We start from the raw sequence: 24,783 nt of genomic DNA on the forward strand, positions 1-24,783 counted from the left end.
GGTTTGTTTGTTTTTTTTTCCTTTTTCTTCAAAGTGCTGGGAGCTGGGGCAGGCAGGGCAGCCATTGCAGGGCTGAAAGAGTGGGCAGGGGATGGGCCCATGTGATTTGGCCAAATCAGTTCAGGACAGTGATTCGAATCAGTGAATCAAATCACTGTCCCCTGAATCGTCTGAATCCGAAGCAAATACTAGCCGCTTTGCGCAAGTCTAGTAGTTAGGTGTGTTAGTCTGAAGTCAGGCAGAAGGCAGGCTAGAGATGCACCTCCACTGACTGACTAAATGAGAGATGAAGCCATGGCTTACTTCAAGGATAGTGGCTTACTTTGGGATAGCAGTGGAAACTATGCTGCTTTCAAAACAAATTTGTCACATAATATGCAGTTTGCACGAGGGATGTTTTTATGTGGATAAAAAACAGCTTATGCTAAAAAACTGCAGTTACTCCTTTCCCCATGAAGGGAATGGCATCCACCCTTCTTCCCTTCTCCTGTCTAAAGGCTTCCCTCCCTTCTCTGTTTTTTCCCCCTTCGTATAAGGCAGCATAGAGATGCACGTTATAGACCAGCTTAATCAGAGATGCATAAATTTTCATGAGCAAGATGCATCTGATGAAGTAAACTCCTGCTCACAAAGACTTATGGATTTCTGATTCTGTTGGTCTATAAGGTGTATCACTACCTTACCTTATATTCATAAAGAATTAGACAGGTTTCATTCTTTCATGGGGAAAGAAAATAACTGAATTTTCATGGGGAAAGAAAATAACTGAATTTTTCAGCATAAACTTTTTTGTATCCAAATAACGTTCTTCTTGCAAATGGCATATAATGTTACTTTAATCTGTTTTGAACACAGCATAGTTTCCACTGCTATCCCAATTGCTTTACATTTTTTCATACCTGGATTGGCCTCTCTGAATACCTGTGTTTCGGGTACTGTTGTAAGGTTACTCTGAAGAGATGTTACCTTCCTGTTTAAATGCTATCAAAGACTATGTCACTCTTATAACTTCTGTGTCCCCGGGTTCCTCCCCTCTTCCTGTTCAAGTGACCATTTTCACATTTATATGATGGGGTTAAACATAATAGTTCTACTTAGTATTTAGAAGAAGTTATAGCTGCTGTTTTCCCAGACTGGAGAAGGGGTATTTGGGGCCTGTAAGCTTGTGAAATATCCAACCCACGCCCATCTAAAAGATATATAACCAGAAAAATATTGCTACTTGTAAGACTCAGGTATGTCTCCTGTAATTCCAGCTTGTTGTGAGTTTGCCTATCGACAGTTCATGGCAGCCACACCCAGTGATCCCATTTGGTCCTGGGAGGTGGTCTTGTCTGCTGGGAGGAAGAAGATATCCAGTACTATCCTAACAAGAGTCAGTGAAATGCCACATCTCCAGGAGGCTATCACAGCAAATCATAGCCCCCCTTTAGCCTGAATGCCACTAGCAGTAGCAAAAGTAAAGCAAGATTTTGGAGGCAAAAATAGTTCCCATCTATATGGCAGGATGAAACTGTGGTAATCATGCACAAACAAATGTCTTTGTCGCTGTTGAATCTTTCAGCACAGTTGAGTTTGTATGTAAAGAGGTCTGTTGACAGTACTGCACATGCCCTGTGAATCAAAAGGGAAGTATTAACATGGGTGGGAGAAGATCTTACAGTAGCCCTTCATTGTTCATATCATGATTCTCAACCTGGAGTGTTTTGAGACTTTCAGGTGTGCTATGGGGTGCCGCTCACTGTTGCACAAGATAAACCCAGAAATTTAAAAAAGGAATTCATAGTATTAAAAAACAGTCTGTTCTGTTATGGTCTTTCTGAATTCTTTGCAACAGAAGAATTCCTCTGTTACGTTTACATATTAATAAAAACAGGTTAAAATTAAGAGTTGGCATTTTTGGAGGGGCGCCTTGGATACGAAAAGATTGAGAAGCACTGGTCTAGATCTTCAAAGATATTTCAGTTTTATACAGCCTCAGATATGCACCCTGTCTGCTCACATAAAGAAACATGTCTGTTGTCTCACCTTTTGTCACTAACCCAATGGTCAAAACCCATCACAGGCTCTTCAGCTTTGAAGCCTGTAGTTTAGTATGAAAGCATAGGAAGGAGAACATGCTCAAAACAGTTCATGGAGATGTTGCTACACACTGGCTTTCATAAGTCATTCATCTGTGTTGTAACACACTACTCAGAAAACGTATGCCCACTTATTTAACTGCCTTTACATTTGCAGCCATAATCCAAGTAGTCCTGACTTCTAGTTATTAAAGAGCACATGGGAACAACTCGCCTGTTTCTTGCTTTTCAGTGAGTTAGAAATTAAATACTTGAGGTTAACTTGGTTCAGTCGCATCCACCAAGGCCTTGCATCGTTTTGTGTTGCCAAGTCAGAAACTTCACAGATGGCTGATGACTTTTATTAAATATATATGGGTTTTTTTGTCTAAACATTTTGTAATTGTATTCTTAGTGCAGCTTCCCTATTATCAAATATTGACAGTCATTTAGCCTGAGATTGTCAACAAGAAGCTTTTTTTAAATTTTACTATCCATATGCTTGATTACATAGATATTGAATCAAATATTGAGCCCACCCAAAGAGCAGCACCAATGAGGCTGGGCAGGCAGGTTAACCCTTCCCTGCCTGCTCCCCCGGGGCAGATAATGCAGGAGCTACAAGTAAGTGGGAGGAGGGGTGGCAGGAAGACAATGAGCCTGAACCAGGCCAGCAGGGGAGTGGGTTGGGTGGGGTGTTTACACTAGAGTATAGCCTAGAGTGGCTACAACTTAGTGCAACATGAGCTGGGTTTCATAGATCAGAGATAATCCTGCCCTGGAGTGGCCTAACTTTGAGCCACATAAAAAATATTTATCTGATACTCTCCAAAAATAGGGCCTTTTGGAGTATGCTTACTATTTATTTATTTAGTACATAAAGACTGCTTGCAGATGTTAAAAAAAACAAACAAAAATGACGCTTTACTTAAATTTCACATGCCCCTGTGCTGAGCCCAGCACATGCCAAGAAGAGGGAGTGCCAGAGGCAGATCAATGTGTGGGGCCCGGGCCCAGAGGCCCCTGCCAATCAGGGGCTGCCTGGGGCACCAGGGGCAGCACATTCCAGGTAGACATCCTGACTGTAGGCATCCAGGGTGGGCAGTGTGCACCTCCTCCCCTCTGGCCAGGCCAAGGCTAGGGGTGGGTGCAGGGTTCCCTGCGAGTGGTGGCAGCTTCCCAGGGCCATCTGCAGCTGTCTGTGAGTGGCCACCAGCTCCAGCATCTCTGGGACAGGATGGGATGGCAGCTCCAGCCCGCCCCGCCGAGGCTGACAGAGGATGGGTGGGCAACCTGAAGCCTGTGCCCTGGCCCTGGCCCCATCCCCAGCCTGCAGCGGTGGGGGACCACAGCCCCAGCTGTGTGACACCTACTGCACAGAGGGGCTGAGCTGGGCCAGGGCCGAGGCCATTTTCACCTCAGTGGTACTTTTGCCCCCTGGCTCACCGCTGACGCACCAAGGACACTGGGTGGGTCCAGCCACAGCCCCCTGGTTGGGGAGAGGCAACCTGCCCTCGCCTGCTGGGGGGCCTCCAATGAATCTTAATCCGTCACTGGGCTGCACATTAGTGGGGCCTGGCTCACCCAGTATCTGTATAGATCGGGCACTTCAGTGGAGCTTTTTTGGTGCCTTTATCGAATAGCTGATTGATATGGCTTAGTTAAAAGCACCAAAAAGCCCCACTAAAGCACCTGATCTATATGGATGCCATGGATCCAGGTTGCAGTAAAGAACTGCTTCTAGTAAAACGTGATTTTGTTTTTCAGGGTTTTTTTTAATATCTGCAAGCAGCCAAACTGGTTAGTTGCTCTGTGAAGATGGAAAGCTAATATGGATAAAATGGATAACACTATGGAGCCTACATATTTATTTTTTTCTGCCAGCCTTCACCACAAAATTTAATGGATCTTGGATAACTAACACAATAGTGATAAGGAGATAAGAACGAAGGCTAAGAAAGGGAAAGAACCAGGTCAGAGACAGGATGTATTTGGTAGATTTTTTTTCAAATTGATCGGGACTGAAGAAATTTACCTTTGAATAAATTTGAAGTAATCCCAGAACTGTTGGCAGATATCTTTGAGAATGAGTGGGGGTTCCAGACAGATGAAGAAGGTCAAGCCTCCCTTTAAAAATGGAAGAAAAGAGAGAAAGGAGGAGAATGCTGAGAAATAAAGTTTGGTCAATGTAACTTCAGGGTGATAAGAAACAGCCAGCATAGATGTGTTATGCATAAATCATGTGAAACCTACCTAATTTCCTTCTTTGACAGAGTAACAGGCACTATGGGTAGGAAGGAAGCAGTAGATGTGCTATGTCATGACTTTAGTGAGGCTTTTGTCATTGCTTCACAGATTTATAAGCAAACTCGGGAAATGTAACCTAAAGGAAATGATGCACAGCTGATTGATGCACAGCTGATTGGAAAACTGTCCTGAAAAACCAGTAATCACTAGTTTTCAATCAAACTAAAAGAATGTAACAAGTGGAATTTTGCGAGGGATGGCCGTGGTTCCCATATACATCAATATTTTTATTAATGCTTTGCGTCAAGCAATAAAGAGTACACTAAATTTGTAGATGATACCATGCAGGGAAGGCCTGAAGATACTTTGGAGCACAAAATTAGAATTTTAAATGATCCAGTCCTTGGAGCTCTAGCAAATGGCCCAGCTTGATTGCAGAAAATCGTACTGGGTGCCTGCTGTCAGGTGCCTGCCATTCCCTGGACTTACAAGGAGCCCAGTCCTTCCTTTTGCTGAGTGCTGGAGCTGTTGTATAAAAATAGAAAATTCCTGAGCTACGTGTGCTCCCTTTACTCACCTGCTTCCTACCTCTCGCTGACAGCTCAAAGCAGCCAAGCTCAGTTGAGTTCCAGTGAAGCTCCAGGGGAGGAGGGAGTTTGTGGGGGGAGGAACAAAGCATTCTGGGTTACTAGAGGACTGCAGGTAACTTAAAGTTGGGAGGGGATCTGGGACAGAAGTTTGATAGACTGGTTTAACCTAAATCAGTTAAGTCCGATACTACATCCATCCAGGTTTATCTTAAACCAGTTTTGGCCATTTTGAAACTAGTCTGTGAGCACTGCACTTCTGTTCTGTTACAGGTTTAAACTGGTTTCCAATCACTTTTGTCTTTGATTGCTTATGTGTAATTCCTGTTCCTAATCACAGAGAGCAGTGAAAATGTGGGGAATAATAAGTTGTTTCTTACTTGTTCCACAATTTTTCTCTCTCTGAACAAATTACCTTCTTAGCTTACCTGTAGCCAAGGACCTGGCACACGGGGAAACACTGGCTATAGATAAGTGACATACCATATTGACACTGCTGCTGAAAACATACCTCTATATTTGCCAACAGGCTAGTCAACACATGGGTGGTATATTTGATAGTGCGTAATTATGTACAGAGATTACCGAGACTCCAAGCATTAATATACTTAAATATCTTTACCAAGGAGTCTGTGTTGCCTCTGCAAAAAATTCATGTTTTTTTGGTATACAGGTTCTAGGGGCCAAACCATCGCTTCCTGAGGGTGATGATGATGGTGATGAGACAGCTGATATTATGAACAGAAGAATTGCTAAACTGTACATGGTAAGCAATGAATGTTCCCCCTTTTGCAGCAAGATACACTTGAAATAACAACAGTCATCTAGTATGTTTAAATCTGCTATATTCTGGTTCTAGGCCCTGAATCCCAGTTGTGTCAATTTGAACTCAGTGAGCCAGAGGTTCATCAGGTGTTAATCACCAGAACTCAGCTGAATTCAATACAGCCATATTTTTTACACTGTTTGGCTCAGAACATTTTTTTTTAACTATGCTATACAAAACTATGGCCTGGAGCCAGGATATTGCATCACTTGCTAGACTTTTATAACATGTTTCTAGTACGGTTTATGAACTACAAGACATGGGTGGAATGGTTAATAACTTTTAAATTAGGTTTTGTGACATATTTTCAAATCGAGGGCATGGCTTTATTTGTCATATGATTTAGTTACTCTAACACAGTTTAAAAGATGTACTGTGGTATTTACCAATGAAAATCCTGAAAAGTTTGAGTGTGACACTATTTGCGTTGCTGTTCCTTCCCCACAGGAATTAAAGGCAACTGGCTTAATGTTAAGCCAATAAAAATGCAAAATAATTACCAACAGGGAGAAGGAGTTAGGGTAAAATCGTGGCTCCATTTAAATCAACGGGGATTTGCCATTAACTTCAAAGATTCCAGGATACAGGAGGAGTTGCTTGTGAGGAGATGATAAGGCCCAAGAGTCTCAGCAATTCAGTAGGATCTATACAGCCTATGGAAGAATTTACTTATTTTTTAACTATGAATCATTCATAGAACAAAATATTTGACTAGCAGATGGGGGAAAAAAGGATTTATTAAGTTAGTTGTAAGAAAACTAATCATCTGTGACTTGGGGGTAGAAAGCACCCTGTTCATATTCGCAGATGACACTAAGATGTGGGGTGAAGTGGGTACGCTAGTAGGAAGGAACAGGCTGCAAGCGGATCTAGACAGGTTACAGGGGTGGGCCGATGAGAACAGGATGGGGTTCAACACTGACAAGTAAAGAGTAATGCACCTGGGGAGGAAGAACCAGCGGCATAACTACAGACTGAGGCACTCCCTTCTCGCCAGTGTCGAGACAGAAAAGGATCTTGGAGTCACCATTGATGCCACAATGAACATGGGCCGACAAAGTAGGGATGCGGTCGGGAAGGCCAACCATACCTTGTCATGCATCCACAGATGCATCTCAAGCAGGTCCAAGGAGGTGATCCTCCCACCCTATGCGACACTGGTCAGGCCACAGCTGGAGTACTGCATCCAGTTCTGGGCACCACACTTCAGGAGGGATGTGGCCAATAAGGAGAGGGTCCAAAGGAGGGCGACCCGCATGATCAGTGGTCATCAGGGCAGGCCCTATGAGGAGAGGCTGAGGGACCTGAACCTGTTCAGCCTCCAAAAGAGAAGGCTGAGAGGGGATCTAGTGACAGTCTACAAACTAGTTAAGGGGGACCAGCAGGCATTGGGATAGTCCCTGTTCCCCCGAGCACTCCTGGGAGTTACAAGAAACAACAGACACAAGCTAGCGGAGGGTAGTTTCAAGCTAGACATCAGGAGGCACTATTTCACTGTCAGGGTGGCTAGGACCTGGAACCAACTTCCAAAAGAAGCGGTGCTGGCTCCTACCCTGGGGGGTCTTTAAAAAAAGGCTGGATGAACATCTGGCCGGGGGCGTTTGACCCCAGTACTCTTTTCTGCCACGGCAGGGGGTCGGACTAGATGATCTCCTCAGGTCCCTTCTGACCCTACCAACTATGAAAAGAAACCAAAACAATTGCAAAGATAACAGGACAGCTCCCTGTGTTGTCATCTGATATCCTCTCTTAGATACTGTTTTTGCTTAAAGCATGGTATTCTTCTAGTTAGAGTTTAATATGTTACATAACCTATGTAAAAGTCTACAAATATACTTCCTTTCCCAAGTGTAAGGATTAGAGGAAGAGTATTTTTTCTGGAAATTTTTGGGGAGTATTTTATTTGGAAAAAATCTATGAAATTATCTCCTCTTTCCAAATATTCTCAAATTTAGCTTTGAAAATATTTCAGTCTGTAAAATGAGTGAATTATGGTGACCACATTTGGAATAAGTTATTCAAAATATAGGGATATTTATTAAATGCATTTTACAACAAATCATGTGTGACTAATAGACAGCCATCACTCTTTGCAAATGTCATATCAATCAGTGATAGAGCTAATCAACATTTTTCTTTCAAAACTTTTTTTGGACAAGAAAAATGGGCTTTTTTGACTATGAATAAATGAATTCCATGAACTGCTGTTTAATGGAAATTTTTATTTTTTTTCAAAGTCTCAAAAATATTTAAATACTAAATATCCTTCTTCATTAATACTTTTGCCTTTGATTTCTTTTCTTTATTTGCCACTTAATTAGAAACCTATAATTATTTTGGTTTATTTGGAGGAGGAGAAAGGGTGAGGCTTGAAAAGTTATGAAGTTTCAGAACTTTTGGAATAATGATAAAAATGATTGTTTTCAGTTATGTGAAGAGTGAAACGTATTTATAAGACCAGGTTTATTCAGTACTGAAATCTAGACTCTTTTGTCCCCTTTAATCTTCTCTGGGGATAGAAAGAGTCCAGAATTCAATGCTGACCAAAGCTGGACTTAAAAGATGTTCCACTCTTCCCCTAACTGAAAACAATCATTTTTAGCATTATTCCAAAAGTTCTGAAATGATTCCTTTATGATATCTTGCTATGCGTTCCCTCTCTCAAAACTATCTATATCTAGTTCTTATTTATTATTCCAGCCCTGCAAAAACTGGTCCATGCTTAACCTTACACTTGGTGAATACACATTCACATCTTTGCAGGATTGTGGACAATTTTAGTAAAACGTATGAATGTTAATTATGAACAAAGTATTCTTATGCAGTGTTCTACATGTATTTAAATAATAATGAGCCAGCTATCATAAAATATTCTGGTGATCCTGTGAACTCTTCTGTCCGTCTGCTTTCAAATCCATCTCTTAATTCAGTTTTGTGTGTGCTGGAATATAGTGATGAACAATGACAGTCGAATCTACAGCATAGATTCATTATATAAATTTAAAATCTGTATCCCATTATGATAGTTGACTTAGGTTTGAATTATGCAGCTGTCTCTCATGCCTTCACAGTGTATAGTTATCACATAACCTAGAAAAATTACGTAATTAAAATCAATATTGAACTATTTCAAATACAAAGGAAAGATCAGTGGAAGAATGGCACATTTAACCACATTGATAGAGTTATTGCTGGCCAATCTAGCAATAAAGGAATGAATTTTAAAAGCCATTAAAGATCATCTCCTTTTTCTGCGCTTGTAAATAATGACACCTGTTGGTAATTGTGGGTGTGAATCATTAGTCAGGTTGCAGAACAGACCTGATGTGGCTAGTTCATGAGTAAAGGTATTTTATCCATGAATCTTAGGGTTGGACAGATTTATAGTTAGCTCAAAAGCTGTAGTTCAGGACATGATGAGCCTTTGGCTACAGGAGGAATTGCTTGTGAGATGATGAGGCCCAAGAGTCTCAGCAATTCAGTAGTGCCTATAGGGTGCATGGAAGAACTTATTTTTTAACTGTGAATCATTCATAGAACAAAATATTTAACTAGCAGGTGGAAAAAAGGATTTATTAAATTATCTGTAAGAAAGGAAACCAACACAAAAGTAATAACATAGCTCCCTCTGTTGTCTGTAAAGTGAAAAGAATCAAACATTTAAAAATCCCTTTAGCTGTCACTACTTTTCAGTCACTCACAGATTTTATCAAGTCTTTTCTAAAAGAAAGAATTCACAAGGTTGATATCATATACTTGGATTTCAGAAACGCCTTTGACTTAAAATTGGGAAAATGCGGCCTCAACTACTTTACAATCCAGTGGCTAGTAACTGGCTCTGAAATAGGACTCAAAGAGTATTAATGGATGGCACTGACTCAATATGGCAGAAGGTGACCAGTGGTGGCCCTCAGGGTTCAGTAGTCAGACCAGTGCTTTTGAACATGTTCATCAATTATTTGGATTCAAGTGTTAAAAGTGTACTGGAAAAATTTGCCAATGACACCAAATTATGGGGGAGTGCAGTCATGTTTGAGGATAGGTTGGGGATACAGGCTGACCTGGACAGACTTGCAAGGTGGGAGAATCAAAACCTGCTTATCTTTAACATGGAGAAATGACAAGTTCTTCATCTGGGGAGAAATAATTCACAACACACAGGCTTGGCGGTGCTACACTTGCCAGCACCGCAACTGAAAGAGACCTTGGGGTTGTGATTCACCACGGAATGAACATAAGACACCAGTGAGATGCCATAGCTGGCAAAGTCAATAAAACATTGGGATGCATCTACCGATGCATCTCAAGCAAGACTAAGGATGTCATCCTCCCACTGTACTTGGCCTTGGTGAGACCACAGCTAGAGTACTGCATCCAGTTCTGGGCACTGCACTTCAGAAAGGATGTGGAGAAGCTTGAGAGAGTCCAAAGGAGGGCCACATGCATGATTACAGGTCTGGAGAGCAGCTCATACAAGGAGAGGCTGAAAGACATGGGACTGTTCAGCCTGGAGAAAAGAACTTAGAGGAGACTTGGTGGCAGCCTGTAAGTATATAAGGGACATACATCAGGGTCTGGGGGAGCATCTGTTCACCAAGGCACCCCAGGGGAAGATGAGAAACAGTGGACACAAACTGCTTGAAGATCGCTTCGGATTGGACATAAGGAGAAACTTCTTCATGATTCGAGTGCCTAGGGTCTGGATCAGACTTCCCCCAGAGGTGGTACAATCACCTACCCTGGAGATCTTTAAAAACGACTTGATGCACACCTTGCTTTCCTGTCCAGGTTTAGGGGGCTGAACCTGATGATCTCGTGAGGTCCCATCCAGCCCCTAGCATCTATAAATATATGAAAATCTATGAATTTGAGAGTAAAAGGTTCAGTTGCTTAATTGTGAAATCACTGCATTATCAGGTATCAGATGCAAGCGGGTCCATGAAGGTATCAGTGGTTGCAGAGGAAAACCCATTCTCTAGGGCTATGCTTTTGTCTGAAGAGTGTTTCATTTTGGACCAGGGTACAGCAAGAAAGATCTTTGTGTGGAAAGGTAAGAGATGGCTTTGCTTCTCAGTTATTTGGGAAGTTGATGCATAATCCTATACTGCCAGGACTTGGGAAGCCCACATAACACACATCAAACACATAGGAGAATAATAGTCCATGCGCAGTATCCTTTAAATCCCTTCTCACATGAAGTGTTTCCTTGGGTTCATCAGTAGATAAAAAACTGCTCAGATCAGTAAAGGATTTCAAGGACTGGTTCCAGTCTACATATCATGGGTATATCCTGCTTGTATATCATAGCATGTATTAGCTCAGTGCTTAAGTTCTATAAAGCATTTATGAAAAAGTATAAAGAACTTGGAAGAGGCTCATTTATCAAATCATTACAACCAGAGGCAAAATCCAGAGACTGGAGGCTTAATACTGAATGTATACTGTATTCACATATGCAGTACTGCTAAAACTTCAGACCCAAAAGTAGAGTGCAAACCATCTTCAAGATAGCATATTGAGAATCATTTAAAAACAAAGGTTCATCATAATTTTAGCATTCCTTTTTTTTCTTCCCCTTATAAACATTCTTCTGTGCCAACTTCAGAGCTTGCAACAATGGAACTTTGATGACAGCACGTTTTCCCTGTAATAGCATGCTGCTGAAAAGTCAAGAATATCAGAATATCTCACAGCTAGCTAGAGCTCCAGTTAGAGCTAATGAATAGTGTTCTCTGTTTTCTGACTAAGACATAATTCTCAACAAATTAATTGTGGCACTTGCATTTCATTTTACCATGTGCGGTAGCAAATCACACATCAAGTCAGTTGTCAATCTTCTGGAGTCAATCCAGGAAGTATTTTAAACTTTATGACAGAAAAAAAAAATCACCTGCAGAATGCATAAGTATCATTCAAACAGAGAAATGTTTAGGAGAGCTGTATGTCATGGGCAGACATACTGTTCCTTGCGTCCTCACTTTACCATCTTGTGCTACCAATAAAATAAACTATAACCCTTATTAGTCACTAGGCCTGTTGTCTTAGGCTGCTTTCTTGTACTGAGGCTCCAGCAGATTGGCTTAAGAAATTCAGATGTGGTCTTTGTGATGTAATTAGTAGTGGCATGGCGGAGAACAGAACCAGTCTACAGTACAATCCCACAGTGTGTTTCAGAGGTATTAAAAACCTTTGGCTGAAAAGGAGCAATTGAGAGAGAATAATAGCAGCAGATGACATGGCCAAATATCAGTGCAAACAAATAAGCAAGTGATCAAGTAATTTTGCATTTGCTTTCTAAACCAATACAAGAAATATAGGCAGTTTTACTTAGTAAGAGTGTGTTTGGTTTTTGTTTGGATTTTGTTTTGTTTTGTTTTGTTTGGATTTTTACTAGTTCTACTTTCAGTTTTTAGTTTTATAATTGTATAAGCTTGAGGTAAGAGTAGGGTAAGACTGGACTTTTCTAAAGATTGTATTATTCATTAAGTCTTTCTTTTGAGTTTTATTTTATACCTTCTGTGAACTGGTTCATCTTTCCCTCTGTCATCTTGTCCATGTATTTTAATCAGGCAAAAATGCTAACCCACAAGAGAGAAGGGCAGCCATGAAGATTGCTGAAGAATTTGTACAGCAAATGAATTACCCTGCCAACACTCAGGTACGGGATGTTTGTGAGATAATACAATGAGAGACTGAAAGATTATTTTCAATACTGATGAATTATTACATATGCACAATGTCTAGTCATTAATTTGGCCAGTAGATTTGTTCAATTTATAGATCAAAATCATTTAAAAAATATACCCATTAGTACTGATGCGGCCAACCCAGTGTTGGCTCTCACAGGGTGAATCTATACATTCATTGATGTGCTTTTGCTATTGTGCATTACATTTAGTACTTCCGTTGTGAGGTACTAGAAAAGGGCACATTAGCCTATTTTAGTGCACATTAGGGAAAGCGCATGATTTTTTAGTGATGCTTTAATGTGCATTAAAATAGGTTAATGCTCACTGAAGCACACATGTAGACGCACCCACAGTTATCCAAAAGACTGGAGACACGTGCACAAGTTCAGATACTTAAATTGGTGAGTCATATACATTTTGTATTCCTCATTTAAAGTAAGGCAGGTTGTTCAATCTTTCCCACGCACTGGACATGTCTACATGAGATGCTACATCACCATACCTATGTGCTATGATGATATAGCATCGGCGGGCACAAATCATAATGGCAACGCTACAGCAGCATAGCAACGAGCTCCCTTGCTATAGTGCAGCGCTACAGCGACATAGTGGCTAAAAATAACTGCGCTGCCAGGATGATGCAGTAACAGTTGTTACTGCACCATCATTTAGTACTTCCTAAAGGAAGTAATATATGACAGTGCAGCAACAGCTGCACCGTGGGGGCATGTGTAGACACACTCACTATCTGGCTTCAATTCTATATCTCATCTTTTATTAACAAAATAAAAAAAATCATGTAATACATGGAACACCCCCTCCACACTCTACTCTAGCCTAAGCTTCTTGTCTCAGGTGTCAGACTCCAAGTGATGTGATATGGCCCATTCCTTCCTAAGGAATTCGTTTGTGAGGAAGTAGGGTTTGCATCAGAATTGAAAGAAGCCAGCTTAATCTCTGGTAGGAGCTTGCTCCATGGTTGAAGGCCCATTGCTAAGATTTCTCTTTTCAAGGATCTTACGAGGTCAACAACCCTTGTGTCCACTGTATATTGTAGCTGCTTTCATGATTTTTTACAGTGAAAAAGAAGACTCTGAAATAACTAGGGCTGTATTTATTTAGAACCTTATAAATTACGAGCGGGGGTTTCAGTTAGATTTGGAGGTAAATAGGTAGCCAATATTCAATGCTAAGACCTGATGTCATTCAATTCTTGATCTTGGTTAGCAGATGTATTGATTGGTGCTACTTTTAATTTCTGCTACACATTCTGTCTACTTCCAGATAAAGGTAATATAATCTAACCTAGAGGTGAAATAAGCATTGAACACAGTAGTTGCATCTCATTTGAGAGGCTCTCAAAGCCAGCAACAGTAAAACAGTTACCTACCAAAAATATTCTGCTTCGCTCTATGCTGCACAATTTGAAAGCAGTTGTATTAGTAAAATAGTGAATTTCCTCCCTCATCCCTTTTCTTTAACTTCAGATTCAAGTTCTTCCAGAAGATGGTGAAACTCCAATCTTTAAACAGTTCTTCAGAGACTGGAAGGATAAAGATCAAAGTGTTGGCTTTGGGAAAGTATATGTCACTGAGAGAGTGGCTAGAATTAAACAGGTTGAATTTGATGCTACCAAGTTACATGAATCTCCACAAATGGCTGCACAACACAATATGGTAGATGATGGTTCAGGGAAAGTGGAGGTAACGTTTCTTTTTTATTACAGTCCAACTCTCCTGTTGCAGAGTTAAATTACAGTATAGTGTTACTGTTTGTTTTCTAAAATCAGCAACTTCATGCCTCAAAAGCATTTTGGGGGGAGTGAATAAATCCTTGTGTTAGTTTATTATTCTGCAGAGTGCTTTGATGCCCATGCAAAATGCCATATCAGTAACCTAGTAAAAATAAAAAAGTAGAACGGCTGTTCTTATTAATAAATTTAAAAGAAATGTTTTAGATGTAAATCTTATTCAAAAGAAATATTGCTCCCTTCCCTCTACTTGCAATCCAGAGAGTTAAAGTATATGGGTAAAATCCTGGCCCACTGAAGTAATTGAAGCCAGCATTTCATACGCTCTAACGTTTTCATACACCACTTTTTCATGCATTTTTTCTCCTCTTGCTTCATGGCTTCTGAGGCTTGTCACAGAAGCAGTTGCTTCTACTGCTTTGCCTCAGGTTCTAGGTTTGAATAAGGGGTGATGTCCATGAGGTCATGCACCTTTTATGTTGTAGGAATCCATGCGAGCATACAAATCCTCTGATCATGGCCTCTATAACAGGGAATGTAGTGTAGGATACTTGGAACTAGCTTAACTGGTAGGCTGACCAAGATAAAAATTCTCCTTGTTCCTTGTGTGGAATACTCACTGCACCAACCGCTGCTTGAGATATCAGCTAAGTCTTATTGAATAACTTTTTTTAGTCAGCCACAGCTTAGGTCTTAGACATGTTTCACTAGTTTTGTCTTTGAGCGAAAGGACTTAATAGTTTAGTATAAGTTTTATAGGCAGGGGTTTTTTCAGGTGAAATCTATTATTGGACCAGCTTTATAGTTGGGAGGATTTCAATTATTGGACCAGCTTTATAGTTGGGAGGGACATAGACAAGCTTTTGGGTACCACTATACTCTTCCTCTGGTCTCTAAGGGAAAAAAAAGATAGCAATAGCTGATAGCAAAATTCCATATCTAAATAAAAACAGGATATAAAAAATATGATCAGATAGCTAACAGACGAGAGACGTAGTAAGCAAGCATAACCTGCAGAAAGATCAGTGGAGACCATATATTGATGATCAAGTGATGATCGAGCTGTTGAGGCACAGAAACAATATTGTTAATTGACTCTGTCACTTTTGGTTGGTTGGTAGGGTCAGATCCAGTCCACTGCACAGTGCTTCAATCTGCTTCCCTTAAGATCATCTGGTATTTTCTGATGTCAGCTCAGTTTTCTGTCTCAAACAGAAAACGGGTTGCTCAAGAAGGAAACACATAATGTCACTTAACTATTTCTCTGGTGGCTGGTCCTGTGAGTTCTGATGTTTTCCAATGTTTTCTTTGGTTTCCTAGATCTGGCGTGTTGAAAGCAGTGGCAGAATCCCTGTAGATCCTGAGACATACGGAGAATTTTATGGTGGTGATTGCTATATTATACTGTATACTTATCCTAAAGGGCAGATCATCTACACGTGGTATGTTCTGTTCACATTACATTGATCTTCACTCCATAGATACTATTAAATTCTGATTTTGTGAATAATGCTACTGAAACCAGTGGAATTGCTCATGTTTAAGGACTGCACCAGGTATTTTGCTTGGAAAATACACTTTGGGTTACTTTGAAACTGGACTTCAGCTGTGTTTCTGTCTGTTTCTTCCTAGGCAAGGAACACATGCAACAAAAGATGAATTGACAGCATCTGCTTTTTTGACTGTCCAGCTTGATCGGGCACTAGACGGCCGGCCAGTGCAGGTTGGTGTTTTTCTGATGAGCTTAAGCAGATGGGCCTTATTCCTTTGAAGGGGCTGGTCAATCTCTCTGATTTCCTAGTAACACTGTATTTTAGGTCACACTGCTAATTTATTGGGGCTTTGTTTATAAGTGAGCATAAAAACAAATCTACTTGCATAACCCTATTTTCTTCTTCCACATTAGCTTAATTTAGAGATGAAATAAAACAAAAGTCCTGTCTGTTAGCTTTCTACCATCTTTTTCTCACTAATAATTCCACATATTCTCTTTCTTGTCTTGGGTTGTAATCTTTGGAATTTATCTTACTCTATTTGCAGGGTACCATGTATAATACTAGCTGGGTGACTTATGTTTTTCTATCTCATTATCATTAATAATCATCACCATAATTTTTTTTTTACCTAATAACATGAAGAGGGTAGCTATGGAGCACATTTCAGGAAGTTCTGTCTCCCTTTTACTTGGATCCAGGGTCATAGTAGTGAAGGGTTTATGTCAGTGATTCTCAACCAGGGTGCTGCCAGATCTTTTGAAGGATCCTGTGAGATGTGAAGAGATAAGTAGATAAGCCAGGCTCAAGCTTATTCTTAACTGGGCAGTCCCCCACTCCTACTGCCCAGCCCCTGTGTAAGGAGGTAAGCACTGTAATATATTCATTCACTTTTGAAACTGGGTTCCACTCAACTTCACAAAACTTACAGAGGAATGGCTTGAGTCCAAAACGTTTGAAAATCACTGAGTTACATTCTTTACCCTTTAGTTTTTCGTACCTGTGTTGTCATGGCAGAAACAATTTTGTATGGGATAACCAATAAGTCCTCCTATCCCTTGTGCTTTTGGTATTCTCAGCCTCTTCAGCCCTGTCTAATGGAGGGTTTGTTGCCCAGGGGCCCTCTTTGAACAGCTCTATTTGCTAAGAGGCTGGCTGTTTCTCTAAACAGTGGGGTGGTAAGCTCTTACAGGTTTAGGACCTAATGCATAGGAGATAACTTTTGCCTTTTTTTCCTTTCATACTTTTCACACACATACAATCCCCAGGCTACAGGAAATCAGGATTACAGTGTGCAAGGAAAGGCAGAAATCTATGGCTGCTGAAAGGAATGGATTCCAAGGGACACCCAGCCCTTGTGACCTGCTCTCCTGTTACTAAAAATATCTCTCCCTCTCCCTTCTCTGTCTTGTTGGTACTACCTCCTGCAGGCACATGGGGGAAGAATGGGTGTAGATTTTCACAGGACCCAGAAGCAATTTAGAGAAGATAGGGCATTAATGCAAGGGCTTCATTTCTGTTACTAGTAAAGGGTCATTGCAGCAAAAGAGGCAGGAAATCATTTGTGTGTGAAGACATAGTAGGAGAAAAGAAAAGGTAGTGAAGAGATATGAGGAAAGGAGGCAAAAGGAGGACAGGGTTTATGTGCCTTTCCTCCTTGAATTCTAAATTTTAACAGCCCTCATTTTTCTCAAAGTTATTATCAATTTATATTGATCATAGAGATTGTGAGAGTGTGTGTGTGTGTACACACACACACACACACACACACACACACACACACACGAAATAGTTATATTTGTTCATAATAAGCAGTTATTTACTGACATTCTATTAAATTCTATTAAGTGACGGTTGCAGTCTTCCCATGTAATTACTCAGCTAAAATAAAGCAAAATATATTTTAAAACAACATAATGGTCTGTGTTTGTACAGCATCTAGCACAAAAGTGTGCTAGTCCACAACTAGGGCTCCTGCACGATGGTAATTCAAATAATAAAAAATACTAACAATTGGTATCGTTTTCTGTTTCATTAAAGTTGAAAGATTCCATTTTTTTGCAATATCATTATATTTAATGAAATAATTCATTTCAACATGTGTGTACCACTGGCAGGATCATAGGAAAGTAGGGCTGGAAGGGACTTCCAGAGGTCATCTAGCTTAACCCTCTGCCTGAGACATGTCCAAACTATCACAAACAAATCCTTGTCTAACCTATACCTCAAACTACACAATCAGTCATGTAACACAACTACGAGGTATGTTTCCCAAAGATACCAAAAGCACCCTAACCTGTCACAGGTAAAGCAGGACAGTGGTGGTCAATGGGCGTGTCTACATGTGCCTATTAATGCCCAGCAATAAGCTCCAGAATTTATGTTGCAATATGTTGAGCCGGGTCGGAGGGTCAGCCTGCCAGCCCAGGGATGCTCCCTGCAGCTCAGTGTGCTGCAGAGGGGCTGGCTGGGGCACAAGGGTACTTCAGGATGGGGCTAGCCAGCAGGCAGCCCCCAAATAGCATCACCCTCACACCTCAGCCAGCCTCTCTGGTGTCTATGTGCACAGCTGTGGAGTAAATTAGTTTATTTCAGCCTATTAAGGGTGCATGTGTAGACACCAAGATGTTTACTGCACAGCTAATTAGTCAGCTGCGCAGTAAATGTCTCATGCAGATGAGTCCAGTTAGCAGTTATTTGTATTTTACCATTATATTATGTGAGACCAGGATTTGTTAGTTTGATATATTTTATTGGACCAGTTGGGAAATTGGGATGGGATTAGATATGTTTTTGAATGCAAGATAATTTTTGTCAGGTTTCATCATTTGTGGGCAATCGCAGCTCCATCTTCACTCTTACACTACCACAACATCCATAGTAGTCATAATTTCTAACGTTTAAAACTGTAACCTTCATTTTAGTCACTAGGTGGTACTACAGGCTACATTATAGTAATGAGAAGCATTGCCAGTAAAAGATTTAAAGCAACCTATTTCTCAATAATCCCTCATTTTATCTTCATTTTACGTTCTTTTGGGTAGCTTTTTAAAACTTGCCTGCTTTTTTGCACCTTCAGAGAACTGATGCAGTTTGCCCTTTACAAATGTTGGTGGTTGCACAAGGTTTCATTTAGTCTTCTCACTACCTGATATCTGATAGTGAGACATCAAAATTACATAGAAAGTGCAAAGTAGCTGTGCCTTGTAGCACTACTCTCAAACAGGCACTAATACTCCACGCAGGCATCTTTGTAAACAGCGAGCAGTATAGATGCTATGGTCAGGTTAATTGGCCATCTTGCTCAGTAGTGCTAATTAGACAGCCCAAAGCAGCACATAGGTATGCACACACAGTGTCAAATATAGGAGAAAAGTGGTATAGAGTGGCCTAGAAGGGTTGAGGGTGCTGCTGCTTGGCATGGTAAGTTTACTAAACTGTCACAGCCATAGAGGGCTCATCATCACTTTTATGTACTAAATTATAAGAGCAGGTTATGGCTGGTCTGAAGGTGAGGAGAGGGGTTGAAAGGTTTTGTGCTATTCACTCTATCTTTTTATCCCCTTGGACTGCAATTTGGTACTCAAAAAAGATAAAAGGGCTGTGCTGCTTGAGAAGAAAGAGTAGACATGGAGTCAGAATCTGATTCTGACTTCCAGGAGTAATCTGCACCAGTTCTTTTGGTGGCAGAGATTAGTTCTCTGTGCCAGTGCTGAGGTACTTCTCATTTTTTGCTAGTCCTCTCCCTCTTCACTTGCAGAGGAGGGATAGCAGCAGCAGCCTGACAGCATCCTCCTCTACTCTGGCTCTGGGGTAGCCTGAACAGGGCTACAATAAGAATCCCTCTTCCACCCTGCACAAGCATCCACTAACATACACAGTTTAGCAGTTCATGGCTACACAGTATGTCAGTGTGTACTTGTCCCACAAAATGCATCCATTCCCATCAGCACTTTGTGGGCTTTGCTTCTCAGCGCTCCAGTGTCAGGCCCAGGAGCTGCTTTTTCACCAGCAGGCAGCACTCAGCAGTTTGCAGCTTTGCGGCTGCTGGAGATAGAGGTTATGCTGGGTGGTACTGAGGCACTTTCCGTCTCTCCCTCTGCCAGTTAATCATTGCTTTCTTGTTCAGAGTCGTCCTTTACCTCCCCTGTTTCTTTCATTTGAGAAAAGGGAGTCACTGAGTAGCTGTCACGGGAGGGGAAGTAATCGTGGCCATCTGCCCTCTTTGTGTTGACATCTGACAGGAAGAGTCAGAGAACCCAGCTGGTAAGCTGAGCCACCAGGTCTCAAACATAAAAGCAAATAGTGCAGGCTAAAAGCCAGAGTTTAAGCTGCTCTGTTTTTTATGTATACTGTTGTTGGGTATATTAACTCCCCCTACTGGCAAAGCTCATTCAGAACAACAAGACTGGCATCCAAATTAAGTCTGGCTGCATTAGGGACTCTGCTTTTTTCTTTGCCCTCTTTTTTTTCTACACGTTTTTTAAAATCAGATGTTAATCATTTAGCCATTTTCCTACTGTTCCCTCTAGTCTCTTCTGTCCCATATCTTCCTTTCTGTCCTCCATCTTTCCCATCTTCTGAGGCATACTTGATGTAGATGCATACTCTAACTTATGATTGAAACGTGCTGTCTTGTATAGTGCAGATTGGCAAAACTGAAGAGACTTGAGACAGATTGTGGGCTTTTTGCTTCTTTTGGAGTGAAGGAATAGGGGATTCTGCTATAGGAGAATATGCAAAGTTCTGTTACACACAGTTACCATCTAAATTAACAATAGCAGCCTCAATTACCATCCGAGTACCATGGAAGGTTATAGCTGTTCCCTACTAAGTGGATATGTGTTCTCTTTCTCCTCTTTATGCTGATACATATACTGCTAGAAATAAAGGATACGATATAAAACCTTCCTTTCTTACTTCATTTACATACAAATCCTCTAACCCCCAGAGGTAGATTCTCCTTCATAAATCTCTGTAAAATGGAAGTGTTTTCAAAAAGGAACCATTTTAATGCTAAAGTAGACAGCAGCCATCAGCATTTTAATCACTAAAGGTATGTCTGTACTATGGCAACAGCATATCCCTGAATGGATGATTTGGGGCATGCTCCAAATTTGGAAATGTTCCAGTGAACACTCTGGGGTGTTCCTCTGTGGCCCCCTTTGAGACCTTGGTCTCCAGTACATTTCAGAACGCATCATACTGCTAGGGTCTGCTGGGGATGACTCCAGTGAATATCCACAGACCTATTTATCAGTGTGGGTGGGTGGGCTGGCTGGTTGTATTTGTGTTAACATGAGTGACAAAGCAATTTAGGAATACCATACTACTGACTACAAGCCTCTGAGGCCATGTAGACTTAGATATCTGAGATGGTTTGCCACTTGTAATTCTTGTTAATCTACTTATATTTATTAATCATCATCCCCTGTGCTCTGCCATCAAGCTAAACAGATTTAATAATGTTGTAATTTTATTTTCCTGTATTTGTGTTCCTGTATGCATAGATACGAGTCACGCAAGGCAAAGAGCCTGCACATATGCTCAGCTTGTTCAAAAATAAACCACTCATTGTCTACAAGGATGGAACATCTAAAAAAGGAGGTCAGAAACCTGCTTCCCCCACACGCCTTTTTCAAATACGCAAAAATCTGGCCTCCACTACCAGAATTATAGAGGTAAAGTCACCTGTCCATTAACAATACTCTCTATGTACAGTTACAATGAATACCAGAAACAAAATTTCTGATATTTAATGACTATAACTTAAGTAGGGTTATAAGAATTCTGAGTTGAACCAGATGCTGTTTTGGTTTAATACAGTTATGTTGTTTCTGACAACGATCAGGATTCTGTGATTCAGAGGAAACTGCAAGAAGTTATCTAGAGGACAAGTGAAGAATCATTTGGGCATACGGGACATTTCTTCATAAGCACAGGGAACTAGTACCAATATTTTTTTTCTTTCTGGCCAGTTACTAATATCAAGCTAAATCCTTGTCTCGCCCCTGCCAAGTATAAATCTAGAGAAACACTAGTACTAAGAACTATTGTGAGACTCTGAATTTAAACCATTGTTAAATCTCAGCACCCATGTACTGAAGATGAAAATTAGAGTTATTTGAAAATCAGAAGGAAACAATCTTACTCTTGTTCTAGGTTGATGTTGATGCAACTTCATTGAACTCCAATGATGTTTTTGTTCTGAAACTGCCGACAAACTCAGGCTATACTTGGGTAGGAAAAGGAGCAAGCAAAGAAGAAGAGATGGGAGCTCAGTACACAGCCAGTGTTCTAAAATGTCAGACGGCTAGGATTGATGAAGGCAAGGAACCAGGTGAGCATTCTGCAGTCTGGCTGTTCATTGTGAGCTGAGGTTGCATAGCACCACACAGAATTGAGTCCCATGTATTCACACCATGGGATACTTGCAGACATTTTTGTGGAACCAGCTGATTGAGTCAGCTGTTAGATAAAACCACCAGAAAGCCCTGCAGAAGCGCCCAATCTATTCAGATGCTGGGGAGCCTGGTAAAATTAACACACTTCCTCTTCTGGTAAAGCGTCGTTTGGGTTTTTCTTTTCCATGGCTGTCAACGGCCAAAAGCATTTGCCTCAAGTTGATTTACTAATAGTGAAGCCTCAGAGAAGTCATTACGGTTACAGTGAAGGCAGATCATTACCGAATTTGTCCTTTCTATATGTTGAGCGACTGAAACAGAGAGAGAGAAAAAGAAAGGTGCTGTTCCGTGTTTGCATGTAGATATCTGCCAATAAAGAAAAATGTCTGCATCAGAAAAAGTGACAAGGGGGTTCTTGAAAAAATGTTTAGCATTATAAAGCTCAGCACCAAGTAGATGATCTATTATATGTTCCAGCGGAATTCTGGAAAGCCCTTGGAGGCAAGAAACAATACCAGACTTCCGCACAGCTCCTGACTGAGTCTGAAGACCACCCTCCTCGTCTCTATGGCTGTTCTAACAAGACTGGCAGGTTTATTGTAAGTATGTTATGAATACTTTCCCCTGTGCTAACTCTGTACTCTTTAGTACATTTTAATATTCAGCTGCAAGACTGCTAAATGAAACTCCTCTTGGGGCTGCCATTGATGCAATATGATACCTTTATGAATTAACAGGTCACCATCCCAGTCCTTATAAGCAGCACAGAAGAAATAATGAGTGTTTGTTCTGTTGCTGTAGGGTTAGAGACAGATGACAGTTGGAGCATAATAACATTTCAAAACCATTTCCTTCTCATTTCATTACACACAAGGATAAAAGTGATGGAAGAGATGAATGTCTCAAAACCAAACTGGAAGTCTGTTAGGTTATTTCAAGAATTGAAAATGCATCACCCAGTTGTGGTGAGGATAACACTGGTGAGGATCATAGGGTAGGGTGAGAGAAGAGGCATGTTGTGCTGAGCATTCTGACTGAGCAGGACAGATACAGGTATAGGCATAAAGGCCATAGAAACTTCTGTGGAAGACCCAGCTTTTGAAGGAAGCCATTTGTTCTCTTCTTAGTATCTGGTACCTGATACTGCTAAGTGCACAAGCAGGTATGGGCTTGACTGTACCTAGCCAGCCATGTGTTATGGAGCTTTGGAGCTTTGTCCAGCATGAGAGTTGAACCCAAAGCTGATGGTTGAAGGAAGTGCTAGGCTTGACATAGCCTCAGCAATCCCTCAGTGTGAGGTTCACAGGTAGTTTTGTAGCACTCCCTAGTGTCAGAAGCAACCAAAAGTTTTTTTTCCCCTAGAGATAGGGTGCATTTACACAATATGTTTACTGTGCAGTTGACTAATTAGCTGCACAATAAACATCTCATGTCTATACGTGTGCCCATATTAGGCTGGAGTAAACTAATTTACTCCGCAGCAGGATAGTACTTGTTAAAACAAGTACTATCCTGCTGCGGAATAAAAGACTCCACAGCAGCACATGTGTAGATGCCGCCCCAGCTAGTTCTGTTTTGAAGTACCCTTGTGCCCCAGCCAGCCCCTCTGCCACACATTGAGCCTGGGGGGGGGGGAAGGGGCAGGGAGGGGTGGAGAGCAGGCCCAGACTGGCAGCTGACCCTCTGGATCCTCTGCCAACTGGGGCTGTTCTGCCCTGGCTCAATGTACTGTCGTCCGAGATGCATGTGAAGTCACACGCCCAGGAGCAATCAACTAAACTAAACATTTAAGGCTCTAATTGTGCTATTAAGGCACTGCTCTGTATTGAAGGAGGAGGAAAGGTAAGCATCCCCAGCTGGAGTGTCCTGAGCTGAGGTGAGATGGGTACAAGAATTTACAGAATCCAAGGGGCAGAGGGGTCATGCTTGGAAAGGAGGAACTAGCTCTTCTGCAGACTGAATGCTGCTGGCTAGTGTAGGAGTGGGGCTGCCCTGTACTTGAGATGAAATGTAATCAGACAGGATATTATAGAAATTTAAAATCTGGATGCAGTAAAGAAGTATGCCCTTCCTGAAGGGTTTTTAAATGTTCCTGTGGTGTTCCATAGCAAGAACGGAATTCTTTGTAATGGTCTATAGAATTAATTAAAAACCAATAGAAAGTAAATGTTTTCTATTAACTTCTAGAGGACTTCTCCTTATGAGATCAGGATCATTGCAGAGGCCCATCTTGGAGAATTCATGCACATACCTGACCATTTCCAGTTCCAGCACACAATAAAAGGAGAGGGGAAAGTTCTCTGCGTCTCTAGCCCTCTCTTCCTTTAGAACTGCCACTGGACCAAGACACAGCACAAGAAACTGGAGCTGTTTTCCCTCTTGTCGATAATCATTTGAAAAAAATAGCAGTTTGTCTTTTTGTTCCCCTTGGGGCCTAATTTTAAATTGCTTAATCAAGCAGAGTTCAGTGGGTGTTTTATTTGAGTATGGATTTCAGGACTCAGACTAGAGATTGCATCTCAAAGCTATTACTTTCTATTTATTTATTTCTACTGTGGTACCTGGTAAATATGCATGGGCACACTACCTGAAAGGCCGACTCTGTCAAGGTATATAGTACAGATGGTGCTATGCAAATTTCCCAGCCCTCCTCTGCAGTGAATTATCAATCCCTATTTATAGCAATCAGTACTAGTATTTAAAATCACTGGTAGTGTCTTCTGAGCT

General features: G+C 41.1%; 1 protein-coding gene across 2 annotated transcripts in view; it reads left to right on the plus strand.

Annotated features, from left to right (window-relative positions):
- Window positions 1–24,783, plus strand: part of SCIN (scinderin) — a 91,639-nt gene that overhangs the window by 61,308 nt on the left and 5,548 nt on the right. For both annotated transcript variants that reach the window (XM_006027777.2, XM_025209085.1), the window contains 9 exons: window positions 5,568–5,660; window positions 10,638–10,770; window positions 12,290–12,378; window positions 13,897–14,112; window positions 15,480–15,601; window positions 15,792–15,882; window positions 21,163–21,333; window positions 21,815–21,992; window positions 22,534–22,655. In XM_006027777.2, coding sequence (XP_006027839.1) covers window positions 5,568–5,660; window positions 10,638–10,770; window positions 12,290–12,378; window positions 13,897–14,112; window positions 15,480–15,601; window positions 15,792–15,882; window positions 21,163–21,333; window positions 21,815–21,992; window positions 22,534–22,655 — 1,215 coding nt within the window. The remainder of the gene's footprint in view (window positions 1–5,567; window positions 5,661–10,637; window positions 10,771–12,289; window positions 12,379–13,896; window positions 14,113–15,479; window positions 15,602–15,791; window positions 15,883–21,162; window positions 21,334–21,814; window positions 21,993–22,533; window positions 22,656–24,783) is intronic.

The sequence above is a fragment of the Alligator sinensis genome, unplaced genomic scaffold (assembly GCF_000455745.1).
Source record: "Alligator sinensis unplaced genomic scaffold, ASM45574v1 scaffold45_1, whole genome shotgun sequence".
Lineage (NCBI taxonomy): Eukaryota > Metazoa > Chordata > Crocodylia > Alligatoridae > Alligator > Alligator sinensis.